Source organism: Setaria viridis, chromosome 5 (genome assembly GCF_005286985.2).
Source record: "Setaria viridis chromosome 5, Setaria_viridis_v4.0, whole genome shotgun sequence".
In the NCBI taxonomy this organism is placed as follows: Eukaryota; Viridiplantae; Streptophyta; class Magnoliopsida; order Poales; family Poaceae; genus Setaria; species Setaria viridis.
This window is the reverse complement of record NC_048267.2, coordinates 30,670,569-30,683,720: the sequence shown is the minus strand read 5'-3', so window position 1 is coordinate 30,683,720 and position 13,152 is coordinate 30,670,569. Positions and strand designations below refer to the sequence as shown.

General features: G+C 46.8%; 3 protein-coding genes across 4 annotated transcripts; all 3 read right to left on the bottom strand.

Annotated features, from left to right (window-relative positions):
• Nucleotides 1–9: 9 nt before the first annotated feature.
• LOC117856413 (probable receptor-like protein kinase At5g20050) lies at nt 10–1,113 on the bottom strand. Its single transcript, XM_034738787.1, has 2 exons — nt 682–1,113; nt 10–531 (listed from the first exon to the last, which is right to left on the bottom strand). Exons 1-2 carry the CDS (start codon nt 1,111–1,113, stop codon nt 10–12), a joined length of 954 nt encoding a protein of 317 aa, XP_034594678.1.
• A 1,667-nt stretch (nt 1,114–2,780) lies between these two features.
• LOC117857019 (transcription initiation factor TFIID subunit 7) lies at nt 2,781–5,638 on the bottom strand. Of its 2 annotated transcripts, XM_034739489.2 has the most exons (6): nt 5,344–5,638; nt 4,124–4,257; nt 3,932–4,051; nt 3,769–3,829; nt 3,124–3,321; nt 2,781–3,000 (listed from the first exon to the last, which is right to left on the bottom strand). In XM_034739489.2, the coding sequence occupies exons 1-5, from the start codon at nt 5,465–5,467 to the stop codon at nt 3,167–3,169; spliced, it is 594 nt and encodes a 197-aa protein (XP_034595380.1). In that variant the 5' UTR covers nt 5,468–5,638; the 3' UTR covers nt 2,781–3,000; nt 3,124–3,166. The 2 variants fall into 2 exon arrangements, with proteins under 2 accessions (XP_034595380.1, XP_034595379.1); XM_034739488.2 differs by lacking the exon at nt 2,781–3,000 and having other exon boundaries at nt 3,022–3,321; nt 5,344–5,637.
• Nucleotides 5,639–7,385: 1,747 nt separating this feature from the next.
• On the bottom strand, nt 7,386–10,726 carry LOC117857018 (GTP-binding nuclear protein Ran-2). Its single transcript, XM_034739487.2, has 8 exons — nt 10,559–10,726; nt 10,359–10,428; nt 9,333–9,389; nt 9,128–9,245; nt 8,324–8,413; nt 8,029–8,208; nt 7,838–7,915; nt 7,386–7,654 (listed from the first exon to the last, which is right to left on the bottom strand). The coding sequence occupies exons 1-8, from the start codon at nt 10,559–10,561 to the stop codon at nt 7,585–7,587; spliced, it is 666 nt and encodes a 221-aa protein (XP_034595378.1). The 5' UTR covers nt 10,562–10,726; the 3' UTR covers nt 7,386–7,584.
• Between the last annotated feature and the right edge of the window lie 2,426 nt (nt 10,727–13,152).

Here is a 13,152-nt window from a genome sequence, read left to right as displayed (position 1 = left end):
TTTACTTTTCTACACGATTTTGGGATGAGTTGGATCGGACTCGGCTACGCCGTGGCGGACTCCAGCGGCGGACCGACCACGACACGACCTTCGAGAATGCATGCTCGGCCTCAGCTCCTGCCTGTGCTGGACGCAGCAGAGCGCCACCTTCACCACTGCCTCCACCTCCCCCTCGTCCGCGCGCGCCATGGCCGCGTCCACCACCTCCATGAGCGCGCCCCGTGCCATCTTCTCCCGCACGACGCGCGCGAAGTAGTTTGGCGTCTCCGAGGACAAGTCCTCGCCGCTCGCGAAGCTCCTGCGCCCGCTGACGAGCTCAAGGACCGTCATGCCGTAGCTGTACACGTCGAACTTGACGGACATCCTGCAGAGAGATATCAACGGCGTCATGTACCCGGGCGTGCCCCTCCCGCGGTTGTCGACGCTGGTCATGTCCTGCGCGATGGACATGGAGATGCCGAAGTCCGACACGTGCGCCCGGAGGCCGCCGGCAAGGAGGATGTTGGCTGGCTTGACGTCGAGGTGGAGGATCTGCCGGTGGCACTCGTGGTGGAGGTACGCGAGCGCCCTGGCGACGTCGACGGCGATGCGCCGCCGCGCCGGCCACGGCAGGAGGCGCCGCCGCTCCTCGCCGTTGAACAGCCACCAGTCCAGCGACCCGTGCTCCAAGAACGGGTAGACCAGGTACTGGCTGCCGCCCCCGCGCAGGAGGCAGTACCCGAGGAGGCGCACCAGGCTGCGGTGGTGCACGCTTGCGACGATGGAGACCTCTCTCAGGAAGACAGCCTCGCCGACGGGCTTGTCGCTGGTGATCCGCTTGACGGCGACCAGCGTGCCGTCGTCGAGGAGGCCTCGGAAGACTTCGCCGGAGCCGCCGCGCCCCAACATGGTCCCGAAGTCTCCGGTCACGGCTCGGATCTCGTCGTACGAGAACTTCCGCGGCAGCTCCTCGATGTGGAACGTGGTCTGCTGCACCGGATTACTACACCCTGTTTCTTCTCTCAGCACCGGCAGTTCAAGTGGCGCGTCGGCATCAACCTCTGCAGCTGCGCCATGAGAACGAAGCTTCCATATGCAGTATACCGTTAGAGCCAGGAGATTGCAGAAGGTCATGATAGCTACGGTAGCATTGCTGCGCTTGGCACTGGCAGCTGATAAGACGATGACTGCTGCAAGCAGCGAAAGAAATATTCCGGAAAGAGCCCTTTCCTTCCGATTCGATTGGGTGAAAGTGTATAGGCAAGCAATGGCAGCGTAGCACACAGATTCAAGAGCAATCTTGGAACTTAAGCTAAAAATACCAGAACCAAGAAGAATCAAAATGAAAATGATAAAGACGACAACCAACAAGGGATGTGAAAGCCACTTCAATATCTTGCACAAGGCAGAGGCAAAGGCACAGCAGCATCCTCGATCTCGAGGAGCAACAACTCTGCAGCATCCTCGATCTCGAGGAGGAGCAACAACAACTCTGGAGGTGTTTGGAACACCATGCTAAACTTTAGCACCTGTCATATCGGATGTTTGGATACTAATTAGGAGTATTAAATATAGTCTAATTACAAAACTAGTTGCACAGATGGAGTTTAATTCGCGAGACGAACCTATGAAGCCTAATTAGACCATGATTTGACAATGTGATGCTACACTAACTATTTGCTAATGATGGATTAATTAGCCTTAATAGATTCATCTCGCGAATTAGACTCCATCTGTGCAATTAGTTTTATAATTAGCTCATGTTTAGTCCTTCTAATTAGCATCCGAACATCCGATGTGACCCTGCTAAAGTTTAACCCCTCGTATTCAAACACCCCCAGAGTCATGTATACGCATGCCCTGTGCACTCGAAAAAGAAGCAGTTACATGAATGGCGGCTCAACTCTTCAACTTACGGCCTCAGTTTTGAGGAGGACAATCACAAGAAACAAGCTTTTCTGATCCCTCGCAACGGGGTGTGTGAAAACAATCGTCTAATGTCGTCTATGGCATGAATAGAAGTGCGAAGGTTTAAGTTTAATCTGACTACCAACCTTCTTGAAAATGCTGTTGCTTCCTGCAGTAATAGAGAGGCTTAATCTGACTAGGTAGTCTCAATAAGTATACACATTTTGCAACCAACTTGGGAGAGAAATGTGCCTAAATTTCTCAATGCATGAGGTATATATAGCCGTCATGGGAAAGCTACTTCCTACTTATATAAGCTAACACGAGTGGCATATTGTGAAGCTATAAAGAATCTCCTATAGACAAAACAAGTATACCAAAATGACAGGTAATGACAGAGTAAGTTTACATCTTACGTTTGTGTACTCTGATACTCTCAATGGAGTCAAATCTTAGCCTAGTCTACTAAAACTGAGGCTGGCAACACGACGCTAACCAAGGCGTGCCTGTAGTCTAAAATATCAATTTCGTGTAACATTTACAATCCTTGGGGGTTATTCGAGTGCTACGATGAATCTTATCCATATACTTCATAACTTTTAGAAATATTCACACATTTGTTTCTATTGTAGACCCATTCAGCTGCACAGATATTATTCTACTTTTACTATATGTTCAGGTCAACGCATAAGAGTAATATGCTCCTTACATATACGTACATAAAGGAGAACTGTGTCACAAGATACTAACCAACTGGAAGGTTTTTTTTTTAAGTAGTTGAACATTAATCTGACTTCTCAGCCTAGACCAAGTCCAGGTGAAGGTAACTCAATCACAGAAAATATAAACTGAAGGTGGTCATTGCTTAACCACAGATGTGATACTCCACAGAATTGAACAAAGGACAGATGCAGTCCTAATGTTTTCTTTCAACTGTCTTACGGTATTTATAAATCCCAATATATAACCTTCTGTATAAAGAGGTGGAGGGGGTTCCTATCAACAAGTAATCTTATGATAAATATCAGACGGAAACTGCTACTACCTGGCCTAGTAGGAACAGTACGTCCTGCGTGCGAATGAGTCCACTCAAGCACACAGCTGCATCTGGCACTACAATAGTAAACAACATGCTGAAGTCTAAGAAAAATTTTATGATAATAGTCCACAACATACATTAGACAACAGCCATCATTGTTACAGATATACACTCTGATTTAAAATGCAAAGTTAAACCTGGGTCATTTGGGCCACTGCTGCTGCACTATTCAGGTCCACTTCAGTTATCAGACTCTTCCGAGTCGCTTCTCTCAGGTTCAGCTTCCTCGCCATTTGCAGCTGGCTCTTGAACATCAGGCTGCTTGGGTGCACGGGCTACTGGAGGTTTCTTACGCTCACCACCTTCCTCACCTCCTATTACACTGGCATTCTGGTCTATTGACGAGTTAAGGAACAATGCATATTGACTGATAGATATAACAGAGTAACATCCTTTGATGTATATATGACAGAGTCCTTCAACCTAACCACACGCAGTCATAAAAACTAGTGGTCAATACAACTACGACATTTTTATTATGAATGTAAATAATCTTGATGGATGTCAATTTAAAAATCCAATTCAGAGGTAAAACTGGTGGTGCAGCATAGCCTTCAAACATCTGTATGAAACTACAATAATGGCAAGATTCAAAGAATGACATAATTATCCTTGTCAAAGAGGGAGGGAACTCAATGTAGAAGAACCATTTGTCAACTATCGTTAGTACAAAAAAAATAGTGAGAAAGCCTACGAACAAAAGAAATTATGCACCATTTTATTCAGCTGCTAGACCACAATACATGCTACCATTTAGCAAATCAAACCAACCAAAAGGATACTGACAGATACTCCATGCATAATATTGATGAGATGCTTCTCAACTTGGTTAACCAGCTCTGCCTGCAAAATTGTGTAAGAAAGAATCATGGTTCTGCCTAAAAAAGGTCCATGAACATAAAACCTGGACAATGAACAGTGCTAGAGGGCAATTGATTTTAATACATTCAAGTCTGGTTCTCTGCGGAAACGGCGTCTGCGTGCATCCCTCATTGGAGGAGTAAGCCCATGCTTGTATTCAACTCCCTCTGGAGCAGGGTCATTTTCTTCTCTTACCATAATCATCTGTTTCAATCTGTGTTTCATCAGATGATTTTAAGATATGGCAGGCGACATACAGTAAACGTGCACTTTTACCTGACCAATATCAGCAGTTTTAATTAGTACAGAGTCATCATAAGTCTTGTATGACTCCACCACCGCAGGTAAATCCAAGAGAGATGCAGGAAACCTTTCATTGTCAATCATAAATGTACCATTTCTTCCATCCTCTGTAGGAAGAAATATATCATCAATCCACAAGGTGACAAAAGTTCCAAAGTTCAGTTTTTGAAGAAACATCTAGTATAATCTAGTTCAAGTTGCATGCTCAGAAATAAGAGGGACTGTAGTGTTGTTCCATCACTGAATGAGCACCAATGCACAAAGTGAATGTCGTATCAAATGAATCATATTACTTGTGTCCAAGGTAAAACTTTTTTAATAAGCGCTTAGCATGGCCACTGTGAGATGGGTTCACCCCTTTGGAGTTGTACATTTATTGACCTTAGTTATTTCTAGCAATCAAGTTATTTCATGATTTCATCTAGATCAGAGATTGTGCTACATGAAGCATATGTGCCAAGTAAAGCAATTGGATGGCAGAACAGTTGGCTCAGATCAGAATGGAAAACTTGGAATGTTTTGCTTCGCTTTGGTCGTTAATTATACTCATACTGACCCTACTACTCTGATGGACTGAAGAACGTCCCTAGGCTCTTTGGGAAAATTCCAAATGAACAATCTCTTAAATGCATGTGCAAGCTGATCCATGGGAAGTTAATAAATCCAACACCAATTGAACAATACGCTAACATCACACTTCAACATATCAACGCATAATCTGGAGCAAGAAAAATAAAATTCCTCGTAACCTAAGCCACCTAGCAGCAGGGGCACATGGTACTGTGTGATCTCCATATGCTAATTATGCACCACAGGGCCGGTTCCATCTAGTGCGAAGAACGGAACAGTTAGTGGTGCTAAGCATTCTCAGGGCAGGAACCCAGCACACCCAAGACCGACACCCCGCACGCGGTGGCAATCTGGACCCAAAGCTACCAGCCTAGAAGCCTACCGCCGATTTACACCCTCACGCCTTCCCGCACGGCTCCATGGAAGCCCCCAGCGCACCTGACCAGACTTGCGCGTTCCGTCTAACAGCCTACGGGCATGTAATCCCAGAAGCGAATCCATGGATCGTAGTTCTCAACGAAGCTGCCAGCCTAGTGCACGACACGGTAGGTTGTTTTCCCACGGATACAGTTGAATTCGAGGGATTCGAGATTCGAGGAAGAGAGACGGGGGGCGCCGCTGACCTGAGAAGGAGAGGTCGAGGGAGGCGTCGTCAGGGTTGGAGGAGGAGGCGGCGGATTCGTTCATGAGGCGCTCGATCCGCTCCGCCACGGACGGCGGCACGCGGAGGATGAACTGCTCCTCCATCGCAGCTCCAATTCCACCGGGGACGGGGGGGAATCGAAGAGACTGTCTCCGACTTCAGGCCAGCGTTCGCTGGGCTGAATCGCGCGGAGGACAGGGCCAAATCCCCCAACACCCCCCCTTGCGGCGTTTTATCGTTCGGGGCGAAACTGGAGAGTTCCGTTCCCCCACGTCCGCTTGCCGTCTTGCCGACCCTTTGGGCCTGATCTTGGAAACTGACTGGTGGGACCCTCTGACTGGCGACCTCACTGCTTTTCGGCGCCTGACATTTAAACTCTTCAAGAAAACTGGAATAACTTTTATAAATTGGAACGGAAAAAATATTTTTTTATTTGCTATATACCGTGTCCGGCTACTCTGCTCTACTACGAAATATTTTTCTTCCAACCAATGTTCACCCACCTTTTTAATGCTGATGAGACTGCAATGAATTTGGAGATTTTGAGGAGTTAAGGATGGTGATTTAGGATTGGGGATCTTGAGGCTTCTTTTTTTTTTGAAAGAAGGATCTTGAGGCTTTAGAGGGGTGCAATTGTTTACTACTCCAATTAGTTGGACCGCCAGTTCGTAGCAAACATACGTGTCCAGTACGTGGCAGGGACATCACCGTTGAGGATGATGAAAGATGTCTAACGGGAAGGGTTAGAGTAATGATAGACTTGCTCCCGTGGCTCCTGTGGGGATTGGGGACTTGCTTTGGCCTTTGGGCACCATGCCACCATGGCGAGAGGGAGAAGGCCGAAAGTAGAAGAAAGAAGCACCATGCCACCGTTTGATGATAATTTTATGTTATGAGGAAACGGGATTTTGCTGAAAAATTTTACCAAACATGGGTTGGCTCCTGTAAAGGCACATTTCTTCCGTTTATACCATCATGAGTCATCTAGGGTAGGGGTACCAAAGCTTTGAGAAAATTCCCTTTTGACACTGAAAAAATGAGTGATTCTTTCCTTGATCCTTAAAAGTTTGAACTTCCTTATTTGACACCATGTGTGAATTGTATTCCTAAAATGACACTCCTGTCAATTCTGTTAGTAATTTCCGTTAACCCTTGTTTTGACACGTGTTGACCAAAATGCCCCTGGTTATGTGTGTTGAATGAACGAACAAAAACGTTCCTACCCTGGTACCCCCGGTGTCTGCCTCCTCGCGCTCTCCCTCTCGCGAATTCGATCCAGCCCAGGCATGCAATAGCAGCACAAGCAGGCCAGGTAGGCATGGCCCCAAAATGCGCTCAGGGGATGCGCAGTCGATGGAGGGTGCGGCTCCTGCCGTCGAAGCTGCACAGCGGCGGCGTCGCGGCGACAACGGTTATGGACGGCGAGAGAGCGAAGGGTGCTGGTGCGCGTGACAACTGACAACCTCGCTTGCTAATCCTCCTCGCCAGTCAACAGGCACCGCTTGATCCAGCCATGGCCTTTGGCACCGTACCACCTCGCCCGCCTTGCTGGCGCTCGCCGTCCTCTCGTGCCTGCATCTTGCGATCTCATCCTCCCAGACGCGTCCCATCTCCCACGGTAGTGTCATTTTAGGAACCAAATTTGGGACTAGTGTCAAATAGGGAAGTTCAAATTTTCGAAGATCAGGGAAGGAACCCCTCATTTCTTCGGCATCGAATATGGAATTTTCTCCAAAGTTTTCCCTTGCATGGCACAAAGGGTAATCTTTCTGGAACTGTACAAGACCGAGGACCAGCGATCGGTATGGCGATGCACATTTTACTGCGAGATTTAGCTTTTAGCGCATAGAGGAAACTCAATCAGCAGTATCACACTATTTACGTACTACCAAGGATATCACACTCCGCCAAACAGCACACATGGCTTTTCACTCTGCTCATCCCTTTTGCGTTTTCTGCCACGGTTTTTAAGATCGCAATTCAGAAGAGCAACAGGAAGGCACAAAATCGCACGCACAAATATGTGACGACAGAACTGTATTACTCGAAAGGAGCTGGTCCAGTCACCAACAAACCTCGGCAACATCGGATAGAAATTTCATAACTCATTCTCATCAGATACATCAAGAGAACATCCAGCTTCCTAAAATCTAAGGATGAACCACTATGGGTTCTTATAAAAAGTTCACTCGCACATCATCGACAAGGGCCATGATATTATCTACTCGATCAGGTCATCATCGTCATCTGGCAGGGGTTGCGCGGCGGCCGCAGCAAGCTCAGCTTCATGCCTGCGATCATGCGGGGAAATGACATTAGAAATGCAGGCCAAAATTGCTCTTGTGTTTTTCCACATAAAACTCTCCTCCAAATCCTACCATTAGGATTTGTATACTAGTTTCAGGACAACATTTGAAAATCTAGTGAATTTTCTGCTGTTGCTGGATATCAAATAAAGAGATCAAAGCACTCACTGTTGTTGCATGGCCATATCAATCTGCACTTCTGGTGGCTTCAGAGCAACAGCCTCGACAAAGTGAAGGTTCTGGTCCCTAAATATATATTCACCAGTAACAAGTTAGCAAGGCCAAAGAGCTGGTTATTACATATATGAGGAAGACAACAAAATAAAAGCAAGTGGAGAGGTGATCAAGTATCTAATTACCCTGCCAGCTTCCTAGCGAGGTAAAGGAAGGGCTTCTCAAAGTTGTAATTGCTCTTGGCAGAAATCTCATAGTACTGCAAGTTCTTCTTCCTGTGGAATGTAACTTGCTTGGCTTTGACTTGCCTGTTCTTCACGTCAACCTTGTTACCACAGAGGACAATGGGAATGTTCTCACACACCCTGCAATCAAAAAATCAAATATTTAGCAAAGCTCCCAACATAATCAATGCATAACCTTACTGAATTTTATACTGAAAAATAAACTCATTCAAATAAATTATACTGATAAACTAACCTGCACAAGTCCCTGTGCCATGTTGGTACATTCTTGTATGTCAGCCTTGAAGTGACATCAAACATGATGATGGCACACTGGCCATGGATACTGCAGGACCGTTGAAATTTAATTAATGTTAGACAAGCCCAACGAAACATGAACCAAAACTCAATAAACATCACACCAATAACAGAAGATTGGTTAAGATTCGAAAATTACCAACAGGAAAAAAATCAAAACATAATATACCATTAAGACATTTCGGAAATTTTGTATTCGACAAAGAAATCAGCACATGCTATTGGCTACCTGAATCCTAACCCACGAGCTGTGGATCTCAATGTGTGGGACACTAATGTGCAACTGTACACACAAATATACAAACTAGAAAACCATCCATAAATCAGCATTCCAATCTTGCCATATTTGCAGAAGAATATGAGAAAAATGCATTATATGCCAAAACTGCGACCAAAACAGAAGAATGTCTGACTACATGTGGTTGAATGCTCTAGTCTTCATAATGAGTATTTGCAGGCTGGAACAGCTACAAATATATTATGTAAAGATAATCTCATAAAACAAGGAATGGAGTCACACAAAGATTCACATGCTTTATATGTATGAACACTATCTCATTTTCAATCAACAATGAGTATTGGCATGCTGAAACTACTACAAAATTCATTGTTACAAACATATAATTTCATAAAACAAGGAATGATGTCACACAAAGCTTCACATGATATGCACGAACACTATCTCACTTTCAATCAACTTCTAACCCAGATAAACTTGATGAAATATGTATTAATCACTTACTAGTAGCCATCTCTGAGACCACCAAACTTTTCTTGCCCAGCAGTGTCCCAGCAATAGAAGCGGATTTTACCACAGTTGGTGCTAAAATCCAGTGGGTGAACTTCAACACCAATGGTGGCTGCAATGAATAACAACCAAATTGGTATGAGCAAGTCTGATCTTCTGCAAGCAAATAACTAGAACAGAACCATGGTATGACACTTACGCTCATATTTCTTCTCAAACTCCCCAGTAAGATGCCTTTTCACAAATGTGGTTTTCCCTGCAGGAAACATAAAGCAATGAGACATTAACAACAATGGCGGAAAGGCACTTAAATAAATTAAAACAAAGGCACATGTTTGGCAACATTTTATAGATAAATACAGAAGTGGAATACAACAAGTCAAGGAATGTAAGAAACATTTGAAAATTGCAACCATTGAGAGGAGGGCCATCACACTAGGATCGAAAACCTTAGTAGCGTGTCAGCAGTCAGCATCCAGTGCACCTGAGCACTCAAGATTGACCATAGATTTCTGATCACATAGGCATACGTCCATACCTTATACCAGCAGGAAAATGTCATCCACCACAACACTAGTGTAAGTTCACAAAGGAAAACTTCTTTCAGATTGAAAAAAATCTAGTTTATTACTAGTTTTTGATAAGATGCACAATCCACCACAACTTTCCGTTTTCATACACTCTGGATCAAAACACAAACACTTTGCCCACCATCAACCAGAACTTTCCATTTTTATTCCGGAACCTCATGCCTTTTTTATACTACATAGTAAGTACTCAAATACCAATTGGCAAGTTTTTATTTAGGACACTAAAAAAATGTTAGAAACAGAGCAACCTAACAGTTCTTTGTACAGAGAGTTCAGCGGTGTTAAGCAGGTCCTTGATTAACATAGAAGATAATAGTTGGCATAAGATTAGTATTAGTGAAATACTAACTGCCAAGGGAGAACTTCTTAGCATCAATGCCTGACGACAATAAAATAGATCTCCGCATGTGCTGAAATCTAACGATTCCCCACCATCTAAAACCTAAAGACGCTTGAACCCCAAATCACCTTACGACCCACCCATTCACATGCGCCTCCAGCCGGAGAAAAATCGTTACCCGGTTCGCCGGATCTCGCGGAAACCGAGCCGCACGGATCAGAGGCCACACCTCCCAATGTCCCGGAACGAATAATCAAAAATCATGTAAGGCGGAGGAAAGGACGGAGAAAATCACCAGTTCCACCGTCGCCAACGATGACGAGCTTGAAGCTGGGGTAATCCACAACCTGCTGATTCGGCAACGCCTGGAAAAGACCACAAAACAAAAACACACACAGATCAATCAGACGACCTGGCTCCTAACCAGAATACCTCAGGATCTCCGTCGGAGAACACCGAGCGGATACTCGTTAGACCGTGGGCGAACGTGCTCACCATTTCCGCGACGCGCGAGAGGGGAACGCGGGTTTGGGGATGGGGAACGGCCGAACGGGGCGGCGACGAAGACGAGAGAGGCGTCTAGAGAGTTCGAAACGGACTTGTGAAGTCGAGGAGCGTCTTCGATGGACCTGGATGGAGAGGGGCCGCGGCGGAGGCTTTTATAACGGGGGAAACGCGTTTCTCTTTTGCTTTTTTCGGGGAGCGCGGTGCGGGTGCGGCCCGTGTATGTATATGGGTTAGCTTTGGATGGACGCAGGGATCGGGTGCCGTTGGATCCCGTCGGCGGGTGGAGGAGGGCGTGGATCCGGGGGCGCGCGTCGCTAGCTTTCCGCCCACGCGAGGTATCCGGCCGGACTGGTTGGGCTGGGCCCCGCCAGGGTTTCGGCCTGCGCGCGAACGGTCGCCTCCGTGTCTGTCGCTACGCCAACGGACACCTGCAACTCTGCAAGGCGCAGGCGGAGATGCCTTGTCGCGTGTTGACCGTTCCGCGCCGAGTGGCCGCCGTGGTGCGAGAGCTGGGGATCTTTCTAGAACGGCTCGTGGCCTGGAGCAGGCGATGTTCTTCTGCGGATTCTCACACGGGCTTTGGGCTTGGGTCTCTCTCGTGGGGCAAACTGGCACAGGCCGTCGTGGGCTCGTGGCGGCGGCCTCGCACGAGCGCCGGAATCCGTGGACGAGTCGCGTATACGCTATTTCGCTATCGCAACGCTATTTAGCGCTATAGTAGCAATAGCGCCTATAGTGGTAAAAACAGCCATACCGCTATAGCCGCTACTTGGAACATTGCTACGGCCACGGGCAATCATGGCTGCTGGGCTGCGGTCGCGGCGTTGGTCACTTGGTCGCATGGTGAGGGAGGGATGCGGGAAGGACGCCCGAATTTTTTATTTTTTAGCTTTTCTTAGATACTCACAAATACGTCCCTCGAGGTATCCTTTTAAAATATAAACCCATGACTGTTGGCACAGAGGAAACACGTTTCAACGCCATTCCCGAGGTCTTGGCGAGGCGTTGGATGTGGCGTCGACGTGGACAAGGCCTCATCGCCATAGATCTTGGTGCCGAGCTGTTACCGGGCGTTTGAAATGAAATAAGTATAATTGTTCCGAGGAGCATGCAACAACTACACTGCGGTTCAACTGGTTAGAATGTGCGTGTCTAAAGCCAAAGGCTTAGTTTGAACCCAACACTGAATCTTTTTTGCTACATTTTTGTAAGCTCATTGAGATACAATTTTTTGCTACATTTTTGCTACGCAAAAAAAGATTCAGCGTGATTACTTTGATTAGAGGCTGTCACGATGAGCCAGGGTGGACGAGCAAGCTGCCAAGAAAGAAATCAGCGACGTGTGCATTGACCCTGCCCAACTGAATCGCAAGCGAGGGGCCGGTCCCGGACAGCAAGAGCAAACACGGGCGGAAAACGAATCGCTCGCTGCGGACTGCGCAAAAAATGTATCTCAATGGGCTTAAAAAATGTAGAAAAAAAATTTGGCGCTCGTGTTCGAATTCAGGCCTTTGACTTAAATGCGCGCGTCCTAACTAGCTGAACCGTAGTGTAGTTGTCGCATGTTCCTCAAAACAATTATACTTGTTTCATTTCAAACGCCAAGAGCTACGGTAACAACTCGACGCCAAGATCAATGGCGTCGAGGCCTTGTCCATGTCGGGGCCACATCCGACGCCTCGCCAAGACCTCGGCGATGAGACGTGTTTCCTCGGCGCGATGAGTACAGGGTCTATATTTTGAAACGATAAAAAAAAAGCTAAAAAAAAAAGTAGGGGAAGGACGCGCGTATCGCCGCTAACCAAGCGATTTTTTCTTTGGGCCGTATGTTTTTTTAGATGTGTGGCAAGCGTGATTCGGTCGAAACTAGAGGTCCAACCTCCCTAGCCCACCTGAACGAACTCTGGTCCAGCCAGCACGCGAGCGCGAAACTGGCCGTTTGTGTGCGAAGTTCTTGGCCTGGCACACCCGGGCAAAACGGGCTTGAGTGGCCCAAAACATGCGTTTTCTTTTGGAGTCTTGCCACGTGTATGGGCTATTTGGAGCCCACCCATGTTCTTTATGGCTGGGCCAACCCCGCCTGTTGTAGATTTCTCGAGGATAACTCTGCCAAGTCCTCTGTGCTGCTGCCCGTCTCCTGTGACTCTGCACGATTAGCTATTTTTGGCTGTTCTTCTTCCCTCGTAGCATCCGGCCACAGCATCACACAACTTGGTAACTGTAGCTGTACGCAGGCACGCAGCATCTGGTACCCTCCATCACCGTAGCTTAATATTCCAGCTACGTCGATGGCGCTAGAGTGGGCAGTCGGCAGAGGGCAACAGCTGAATAATCCATCGTTACGTTACGTTACGTTTGACATGAATGGGGAGCACCGTATAAAATTTCAAACCGGCGCGTCTTCTTTTCGTACCGCCAATAATGCGCAACTTGCTCTCCGTATATTTTCCGTTGGTAGCGGACTATCGTTGGCAACTTGGCAAGTGGGTTACCCTAAATATACACTCAAGCCGAATTGACACACAGGAACATTTTATTGTTAGCTTCTATTCCAACAAGATCATCATCACGATACCTGTCAG

Coding starts and splice junctions, on each gene's coding strand:
- LOC117856413 (XM_034738787.1), bottom strand. CDS start 1,113: ATGACCTTCTGCAATCTCCTGGCTCTAACGGTATACTGCATATGGAAG. Junction 532..681: donor GGGGCGGCAGCCAGTACCTG/GTCTACCCGTTC, acceptor TGCCACCGGCAG/ATCCTCCACCTCGACGTCAA.
- LOC117857019 (XM_034739489.2), bottom strand. CDS start 5,467: ATGGAGGAGCAGTTCATCCTCCGCGTGCCGCCGTCCGTGGCGGAGCGG. Junction 4,052..4,123: donor AAACTGCTGATATTGGTCAG/GTAAAAGTGCAC, acceptor AGATTGAAACAG/ATGATTATGGTAAGAGAAGA. Junction 3,830..3,931: donor GCAGAGAACCAGACTTGAAT/GTATTAAAATCA, acceptor ACAATTTTGCAG/GCAGAGCTGGTTAACCAAGT.
- LOC117857018 (XM_034739487.2), bottom strand. Junction 9,390..10,358: donor CGTTGGCGACGGTGGAACTG/GTGATTTTCTCC, acceptor TGTTTCCTGCAG/GGAAAACCACATTTGTGAAA. Junction 8,414..9,127: donor GGTCTCAGAGATGGCTACTA/GTAAGTGATTAA, acceptor ACGGTCCTGCAG/TATCCATGGCCAGTGTGCCA.